The sequence below is a fragment of the Carex rostrata genome, chromosome 14, assembly GCF_964058835.1.
Source record: "Carex rostrata chromosome 14, lpCarRost1.2, whole genome shotgun sequence".
Classification (NCBI taxonomy): Eukaryota; Viridiplantae; Streptophyta; class Magnoliopsida; order Poales; family Cyperaceae; genus Carex; species Carex rostrata.
Genome location: NC_135931.1, coordinates 3001786 through 3011995, shown reverse-complemented (window position 1 = coordinate 3011995; position 10210 = coordinate 3001786). Strand labels below are relative to the sequence as shown.

The following is a 10210-nucleotide window of genomic DNA, read 5'->3' as shown; positions in this document are numbered from 1 at the left end:
CAGTAAGCGTGGTGAGCCGCTACATGCATGACCCTAGGAAGGGCCATATGGACGCAGTGTATCATATCCTAAGGTACCTGAAGAGTGCACCGGGGAAGGGCTTGATCTTCAGGCAGAATGGGCACATGAACATTGAGGGCTATTGTGACTCTGACTGGGCTAGTTGCCAAGATGACAGGAGGTCCACATCTGGCTACTGCATGTTTGTAGGGGGCAACCTGGTCTCCTGGAGGAGCAAGAAGCAGCCGGTTGTTGCGAGATCGACAGCAGAAGCTGAGTACAGGGCTATGGCATTGGGAGTTGCCGAGATGCTGTGGCTGAAGAGGTTACTGGAAGATCTCAAGGTGAATCACGGAGCCAAAATGAAGTTGTGGTGTGATAGCAAATCAGCGATCAGCATTGCCAACAATCCTGTGCAGCATGACAGAACCAAGCATGTGGAGATCGATAGGTTCTTCATAAAGGAAAAGCTGGAAAGTGGACTATTGGAGCTGAGCCATGTAGCTACGGGAGATCAAGTAGCTGACTGCCTCACGAAAGGACTTAGCTCGATAGATCTAGCTAGGTTATGTGACAAGATGGGCTTGATGGATATTTTTTACCCATCTTGAGGGGGAGTGTTGAGATTTATTGTATGTTTTCGGTATTTTGGGTTTTATAGGGTCCTTTTGGTAAAAAGGATTATAGAAAAGTTTAGGGACTTGAATGAAAGATGTAACGCCTATATAGGCTTGTATGAGAACAAAGAAAAATACAATTCATGTTTTCCTAGAAATCTACTCAAAGTACAAGGAATGACCTGTAGAATAATTGAATTCCTTGACACTGAATTTAATTAAACTTTCACATTTCTGACATCTTATATCTGAACCTAACACAAACATTAATAAATTACATAAATAAGTAATGAAATAGTTCGGTTACCGTTAATTAGGATTCTTTTGTGATGGCATCATTGAGGTGCCAATCCACATTCATGTTAAATATGCCCGTATTAGGCTTAATTCCTTTTAATTGATATGCATAAAATATTTGTTTGTTTCTTAGAGAAGACAAGAAAGAGAAATGAAGGCCTTCCTGATGTATTTGTAAATTTGCCTGTTAATTAATCTACAAGTTCACTGGTATCCCTTGGTACCAGTGTCTCTTGGAAACAGAATTTTGAATTATTTCAGAGCCATATGCTATCTGCCTATCTCTCTGGATGATAGCATCAAATTATTTCTAAAAAAACCTAACAAACACTTAATTGTTGAACGATAAGTGGTACAAATTAAATTGGTTTATCCTGTCTCAACCTAGACATTACCGTCTTTTCTGAGAGACAAAAACTGCATACTAAGTTCATTATCCTTGCTAGTGATGAAGTACCTTCAGATCATAAAAAGGCATTGGAAATCCACAAATAAATTTGTAGAAGAAAATAAAGGTAGGGGGAGAGAGATTTCAGAGGTGTTGCTTGAGATAAGCACCGATAAATAATGGAGTTCCTAGTGGAAATGGCCAGAAGGTCACATTTCTAGGGAGGCCAAAATTTTCTGCATATCAACTACTGAAGGCACAGTCTCAGTTGGATATATCTTTTGTACCATCTTTACGAAACTGGCATACTTCTCCAAAAATTCTTTCTGCAATTTAGAAGAATATTTTGCCTTAAATAAGTAAATTTTGAGAGTATTATATTGGTCCTGTATATATGTCATCGGGTTCACAATTTAACCCTTGTCTCTGCTGTCTCAAGAGGGATAATATACCTTGCATTTCTCCCACAAAGAAGGAATAAGTTCTTCTACCGTCAAATTCTTTTGCAACTTCTTGTACATAGCACTTTGGGTCTTGTCTAGCTGCGTCAAAAGATAGGATAAGCAAAATGAGTGCGTTAACTCACTTAAGCTGCAAATGATAGAATAACTCGAATAATTTGTCTACAAATCAAGACATACTCCAGATATGGTAGATTTTAAAACTTTACGTAGCTCCCCTTTGGACATTCCCATTTGAAAAGGTATCTGCAATATTCCATGCATTGAAGCAATTCAATATTTCAGCTATACAATTAATTAGGCCGGAGAATATGAACTCCATTTGATTTTTTTTCTATATACAGGAATTGGAAGTACCTCCTCAGGTGGCATTTTGCCGATCAATAGTTCCTCAGTTTTTCTTGCAAATTGAAATAATTTCTCAAAGTGCTGCACAGAAATATCAGTTAGATATATCATATGTTGATCTGGCACAAACAAACACTAGTACTGAATGCAGGAAAACTTACGATATAGATGACCATATTGATGTGACGCAAGCAAGCTTGTTCATAAGCTTCACTTGCTTGATGGTAAAACTTTGCAAGTGTTTGGATGCTATTCGCTAAATCGTAGAGACCATTTTGAAATGCAGCATAGTTTTCGAGAAGCATTATATCAGCATACTTCGGTTCCACTTGAGCAATCTTCTCCAACGTCACAAACATTATGCTCACTATTTTGGTGTAAGCTTGATCTATCAGATCCCTACAACCACCATGTACGTATTCCTCCAACCGCGTAGCCAGTTGAGCAAACCTTGAAAACAGAAGATCCATCAATTATTGCAGCTTGTTCGAATAAAACACTATAATGCTACAACTAAATGTTATATACTTCAAATAAAAAAGATATAACAGAAAATATGCTAGGAGGTATAGTAGAATGTGTATGCAAGGAAAACCTCGGAATGTAGACAAGAACTCCAAATGTTCTTGCATTCCTATCGTACTTCTCAACTTGAAAGCATGAGTCATCAACAAACTGAAACAAGCATAGCACAGCACTACCTACGTTAGTCACAATAGCTCCTTACAGTTACAAGATAACATCCAACTGCATATATACTCACAAAGCAAGTTCAGCCATACCACACTAAAAAATGAGTGAATTCTGCTCTCCAATTCGCCAAGCAAAACATGCACAAATGCAGCATTCTCAACCTTATGGCCAGCTAGATATCGATCAGTGATCCCATACATTGTTATGCAACACCATATATCAATATTTGACGCCCAGTCAATTATTGCAAAGAAATCATCCTACAATACCATTTAAAAATGATCAGTTGGTTCTATTCATTAAATTTGCAATGAGCTAACCTATTTAGAAAAAAAGGAAGAATGAATGATAAAAAAATATAAAATGACTCTGTTTACATAAATATTGAAAAGCTACATATACCTCAACACCTTTTAACATATTGTTCAGGCAGTCATTTAGCATTGCCATCTCAATTGCATTATTAGCATTACCTATAAAAGGCCAAAGAATTGCAACTAATGAATTCAATTGCCTAGAACTTAAATCACATAACAATTTCTTTGGTACAATTATTGGGAAATATAGGCTCCTAGCTAGCTAGCTACATTGGGCAATCATTACCTGTAGTACTGGAAATGGCAGCAGTATGACCAGAAGAGGTAGTTTCAGCATCAACAGATGATGATTCAGGAGAACTTTCAAAGCACATCAAATGTGAAAAGAAAGAGCTCTACATATATAGAGATTCATTATTAAAATATTGAGATGTGCAATAGGCACAGTATGAGATGTTAGTTATGGAGAACCAATATATTGTTCAAATGAATAGGGTAAAATTACGAAGTGGACCTCGTCTATGAGGAGAGGAATAAAAACATTGATAATCTTTGCATATGCTTCAGAAATGGGCTTGCTGTCAGCATAGCTTCCTGTTTGACCCGTAAAGGGCCCTTCTAGTGGTACCCCATTATTTCTTGCAACCTTTACGGTAGCACGTAGCTCATTTGCAAAGCAGTTAGCCTAACAAGCACATAAAACAAACAACAGATAGTCTAAATGTTAGGTAGTTTAGTGGTTGCATATACGCTCAAAAAGTTGAAGCATCATGCATTTTATGAAATCGTTAAGAACTTTGGTACCTCTTTCCGAAGAAGTTGATTAAGAGATTGGCAGTATGACATCCTCAATGGACCCATGCAGTTCTTGTCAAGACTCTGTGACAAGTAATTTAACTAAATAACCGTAATCGAGATTTATCACAACTACATACAAATTAGGACTATTACCTTAATCTGCTGGAGGAGGCGTGCATAAACCCTGCACTTGTACCTAAGTTCAGAATGGTCGGGCCTTTTTAGCTGTCCTTTCTAAAAAATAAGCACTAAAAGATTACTTATAGAAGTACATATGTGTAACCGTTGTATTATGTTTGAAAACATGCACAGTTTTATACTTTCAATATAATTAGCAAATCAATTGTTTAAAAAAAAAGCACCTGAGAAAAGTTGCTCTGATCATTTATCATATAGTCAATCAAAGTAGGGAAGTATTGAGTAAGAAATTCTGATGCTCTACGAACGAAAGTGCACCTCAATAGAATAAACTCTGCACGTTTCTCCCTGACCTGTTGAGATTTCATATTAAAACTATAAAAAGAAAAAAGAAAATCAATGTCCACAAAACCAGAATTTAAACTACAGGCGGCAAAAGCATCTCAACAAAGCATGTTACAAGTCACAGTATTGATCAAGAAGTAAAAATGACAGAGGAGTTGGCATATACCGCTCGCAATTTTGCATAGGAGGGGTCCAAGTTGGGCAATTCAAGGTCTCGAATAGCACTTGTCAACCATTCGCATGCTTCAATATTCTTTGACATATTATTCTCATCAAACGATCCCACAGTCAAAGCTTCTTCATACTGAAATGAATCAAGTGATCCAGAATTGATGGCTATTTCTTGAACATTTTGAAGAAAACTGTGTATTTTGAATGTAAACAAAAATAAGCAAATAGATAGGTTTTGTAACCTCCTGAGGAATTTGCAAGTGCTCCAGAAGTTTATCGAGTTCCTGAATAAGTGCTTTATTATTTTCAGATTGGAACTCTAGCTTGTTGTTACGATATTCAATCTGCAGGATAATTTAAAAAAGACATCTTATAAATTGTTGACAGTATTTGTAGTAAATTTAAAATATCAATTTACACACAGAATTTTCAGGTACAATTAAGAACCAAGTCAGTTCTGCTGATTTGGCTCTTCTTCTTTTTTTACCTTCGATGCAAAGATGTACTGGCAACAATGCTTCCCTCCTTTTAACAGTGACATATAAAATTATAAATGGATAATTATGAAATATATATAAAAGAAAACGCACAGATTCGATGTCCTCTCTCATATGCCTGAGCTTGACATTGAAAATAGCGAGCCACTCGTCCATATCTTCCATGCAAATAGTAGCTGCCTCTAGATCTCGTAGCACCTGCAACCCCAAGCACGTTTTAAAAAACATTGAAGTTCACATTGCTTCTTCCTTGTCAATTCTCGTACCAAAGGAAAAACAGAATGAAAAAGAAATATATTGCATAGGACATGTACAAACCTCATCTACAACAGATTCAGTCTCTAGTATAGCATGGACATTTGCTGATTCCAAGGCCAAAAGTTCACGCTTCATTCTTTCTGAAAATGCTTCAGCTTCACCGACTCCCATAAGATAACTACACACATTTATTCTCACAATAAAAAATTGTACTGCATACAGAGTGTTTCACTTAGTGTGTGGCCAACATTTGCCATACATACTAAAATTTGTTCACTGTTTCCAAATATATGGTTGACTTTGCCAAATATTGTATACTACAGCTTGGAACCTTTAAAACAAAAAAAAATGGCTTACGGGCATGGAATACGCCAAAAAGAAACCCAGAACAATCACATGTTTAGGGGACTGCTGTCATGAATCTGCTCTAATTAGGGTTATTAGCTTAAAGCCTAAGAATGCAACAATTAGATTGTAAATTGTTAATTCATCACCTTCTACCTCCCCCTCATTAGAGAAACATTAGACAAATATGAATAATGGTGCTGGTAGACAGGCAATCATTAAGAGGGGGACACTTGGCATGGGCACATATAACTTTGTATTTGTTTGTATTAGAATGAAGATGCTTTCATTAAAACCTGGTGTATACTAAAACCTTTTCATTTGCCATTTCAAATTTAATTCCTCCAATTGCCTACGAAGATGCAATGGTAATTTAGTTGGTGCTTATACCAGTCCTCGTGGTTATTGTCGTTGCAAGAGAATTTCTGGTTTCTTCGGTGTGATATCAATGCATTCTTTTCCAATAAACATGGCATGCATAAACACAATAGTTGTTTTGATGACAAATTAGAAAGTCATACAAACAAAAATATATTGTAGAAGGGTTAAAGAAGGCACATACGTTCCAAGAAGGGCTTCCATGTCCTCCTGTTCAGCTTGAGAAACGAGGTCACGCTCAACTGTACCTTCTGATTCAGTAATTGTTACAGTAGAAGGCAATACAACAGGTCCATCAGGCGTGACTTCTTGATTTAACTTATTAACCACTGTGTTTTCCTACAATATATGAGCACATTATAATAGAAGTCGTTTATGAATTTAAGACAAGTTTTTGGAGATCTCCATTATAAAAAAGTATTATATAGAAAAAAAAAATTTCCTTTCGTTTCTACTATTTAATCTACTAGACCTCACTTTTTGGTTCCACAAAAAAGAATTACATGAATTAATGCTGACAATACTGGCTCTATTTTTATCCAAATCACTTGTGGCAGGTGGTGGGAACAATTCATTGTCTGGACTCTTTAAGTTTTTTTCTTATATTTCTTATATGGGTAAAGGTTTCGATATGGGAAAATTTCATCAATTTTAATGCTTCATTGTTGCAAACAAGTTCTACATGTGCACAATAGAAGTACCTTAGCCCAAAGAGCCATCTCCACTATATCCATGCCAACAACTTTTGGTATACTCCCTAATACTTCCTTGCACAAGTTTAGTACGCACATAATTATTCGGTTCCTGTAATCAAGAAGCTAAGTCAATTTCTTCTTCGAAAATGTCACGCAAAAATGTGCAAGAAGTATTGGTCTTGTTAGAGTTACCTGTCATCCTTGTTGCGCATTGTCCACTGTGGAGGTGCAACACTCTGGAGTCTGAGGTTATCAAATCCCTAAACAATATATATCATGCAAATCAGGTACTATTATACTATATATAATGGAATAAGAACTAGATACTTAAACAAAGATATACCAGCATAAATGTGCAGCCACTGGGATCACTTTGCATAACCTCCACTTTTGAGAGGTGCTTTAGTTTGTATATTTTTGCAGGCTGCGTGTGTGGAAAAGAACGAATAACAAAATAAGTACCATATATTATATCAATGATAAGACGCACTTTGCTGCAGCCACCCTTTTGCAAAAATATTAACTTCTTTCAATTACTGCAAATTTCAAGTTTCAGGATTATCCTCTATTTAAGAATTTTATAGGAAGTTAAAATGGAAAGAAAGAGGTAACACTTCCGATTTCAAGTTATTTCAGTTAATGATTTTGATAGAAGCTGGTTCATCAATGAAGTATTCAATTTGGAAATTGGATTACTAGGAATTTATATATTTGTAAAAGATACTGCATAGCACAGTAGGCATACGATAATTCCCTTTTCTATGATGAAATTGAGAAAATTGAAAATCCAACAACAACAACAGTAATACCATTTCATCACCTGACCATTAACTAAAGGCAACTAAGCTGCACATCTGCAATTGAAAATGGAGAGTTACCTCGAGAACACCACCATGAGAATACTTGAGAACTCGCAAGAAAGCTTTGGTCCTCTGTCCTTTGGATTTGGCTGTGTGACACACATGCATTGATATTGCATCATGGTATCATAACATAGCATAACATGAGAAAAGAGGAGGAATGAGAACTTACTGGAAATGGCGAGGACACGAGGTTTTGCCATGTGGCGTGCCAGCTTGGTTGGTTTACCCCAGACTGCGCGGCTCTTGACAGTTCGGATGCAGAGCACGACCTTCTGCTTGCCACCACCGGATGCATCAATGGCAGCCTCGCATTGCCTCTTTAGTTCCATGTCATCGGCACTAGACTTTGCCATTGTGCTACTATAGAAGAATTATATATTATTTAGCAATTTTCCAATTAGCAATCAGTTAATTAGAACAAACCTATGTATTAGAGTAAAATGTTAAACAAAATCAAATTAATTGAGGAATGGGAAGAAAGAAGAATCGCAGAGACTAAGGTTATTTTTGGATATAGCCTAAAAATCAACCGATCTATCGAAATTCATTGAGGCTCATCAGCTTGCTAAAAATAGGAGAGCAGGTTAATTAATTTGTACCCGGACTTCGTGGAAATTCGAATGTTAGAAAATTGGTCTTCTTATATTTAGGCCCAATGGAAATAAGCCCGTCTCTTTCTTACTACTTAAGTGTGGTAAACTGTATTGATGAGCATCTTATTTAATCTCTTTAAAGTTTAAATTATAAACAAAAAGGAGAAGGGTTCTAATACCTTGTATTGATGAGCATCTCATTTAATCTCTTTAAAGTTTAAATTATAAACAAAAAGGAGAAGGGTTCTAATACCTCGTGTTTTTTGTAACTCATCATATCTTATGTTTTTTTTATTTTTATTTTTAAAATTCAAACTGATGATTCGAATAGCTCAATATAATATTCATACTAAAATATCCTGAGATGAAATTTTATAATTTTTTGAACTTTTTATTATTTTTTTAGATAGGTAGAAAATCACTGTTTTTGAACAGTATAAAAAGTGATTTTTCATCTATCTTATAAAATAGTAAAAAAGCTCCAAAAATTATAAATTTTCTTCTCCAAACACATTTGAGTATGGATATCATGTTGAGTAGTTTAGATCAATAGTTTGGACTTTAAATACGAAGATATAAAATATGAGGTATGATGAGATATGAAAGACATAAGTATTGGAACCTCCTCAAAAAAATATGAGAGGGTTGAAATTTCTTAATTTTTTTTTTTGTTTTCGTTATGCTTTTATTTTCTAAATATTAAAAAATTAAAATTTTAAATTAAAATGTCAAAATTTAAAGTGAGATTTGATCTATATCATTTTTAAAATACACAGGTAAAAGGTTACAATATTTCGACTTTGTTTTTGTCAGTATCAAGAGCTTGTAATATTCCTTTAGTATGGATAAATTATGGACGTTTATTTTTCAAATTATTGATTCATTTTAAAATAAAATTAAAAAGTGATAAATTTTAGATGTATGTATAGAAAATAATATATATCACATTTACTGGTTGTATTTTGATATATAAGTTTTAAAAGAATTATTATTTAAAAATAAAAAAATAAAAATATGATGGAGATATAAAAAAAAAAATGGACTCCTCAGAAAATGACTAAAATAAAATAACTTGAATCTAGCGGTAGCGAATAAAAGCGAAAACGCATCATACATTCATACTCAATAGACACTAATATTAAATAAATATAAATATAAATCGAACATAAATATGAATATAATAAGACTATAATATTTAAGTTTCACATAATGTATCAAACTTTTTTCGTTGCCAGGTTGTCGCTCTATACCATATTCTTTCTTTTTTTGTTATTGTCAAACTGCACATAGACTTTCATTGATTAGTCAATTTTCTTTAATAAAAAAATAAAAATCAAGCTATCAAACTATTTAATATTTACATTGATTTTTTTTATCTGATTTACGGACCTGCGAGGCTGCGACCTCTCTCCAGTGATTAGTCAGCTAAATAGTATATGAAGAACAATTTACATATCTCTGAAAAGAGAAAAGATATATCCTATATAGTTAAATTTCTCAGTTAAAGAGAAAATGTATACCATATCCTCTCCTGGTGGCACGCTGACCTAATCTGCATTTTTACTGATATTCTAGATTTTTTTTTTTTTAAAAAAAGGCCACTTCTTCATTTTTTTTTTCTAAAATGCTACAAGTATTTTGGGTAACCACTGCCAAGTTCCAAAAAATAAATAAAAATGCTACAAGTAAAAAATTCGGCGAATTGAATCTCATAGACCCAATAAGGCATCAATACAAGTTACAACCCGTTGAAAGGAGGCAGCATACGGCCCAATATCAATTAGGCCCAACTAGGCCCAATGGCTGGTCCCAAAACTAAATATTTATCCTTCCCCACAATTTTGTAAGTATCACAAACCATGCAAAAGTAAAAAAAAAAAAAAAAAATCGTATTTTCTTGTCTAAAATTGAAAGGAAAGAACTTAAATTTGCCCACCAATTGACTTTTAGCTAAATTATATTTGATAAAACCCTACTTTTGCTTCCACAGGGAATGGAGAGGGAGAAG

General features: G+C 34.6%; 1 protein-coding gene across 1 annotated transcript; it reads right to left on the bottom strand.

The window, feature by feature from the left end:
• Positions 1-856: 856 nt before the first annotated feature.
• On the bottom strand, positions 857-8080 carry LOC144565156 (exocyst complex component SEC3A-like). The gene is made up of 23 exons (XM_078314829.1): positions 7779-8080; positions 7625-7695; positions 7090-7170; positions 6939-7006; positions 6753-6855; positions 6236-6390; positions 5389-5506; positions 5164-5268; positions 4816-4917; positions 4569-4706; positions 4282-4410; positions 4073-4153; positions 3926-4000; positions 3636-3806; positions 3408-3516; positions 3207-3277; positions 2894-3064; positions 2707-2786; positions 2273-2561; positions 2121-2192; positions 1944-2009; positions 1755-1844; positions 857-1628 (listed from the first exon to the last, which is right to left on the bottom strand). Exons 1-23 carry the CDS (start codon positions 7960-7962, stop codon positions 1512-1514), a joined length of 2646 nt encoding a protein of 881 aa, XP_078170955.1. The 5' UTR covers positions 7963-8080; the 3' UTR covers positions 857-1511.
• Between the last annotated feature and the right edge of the window lie 2130 nt (positions 8081-10210).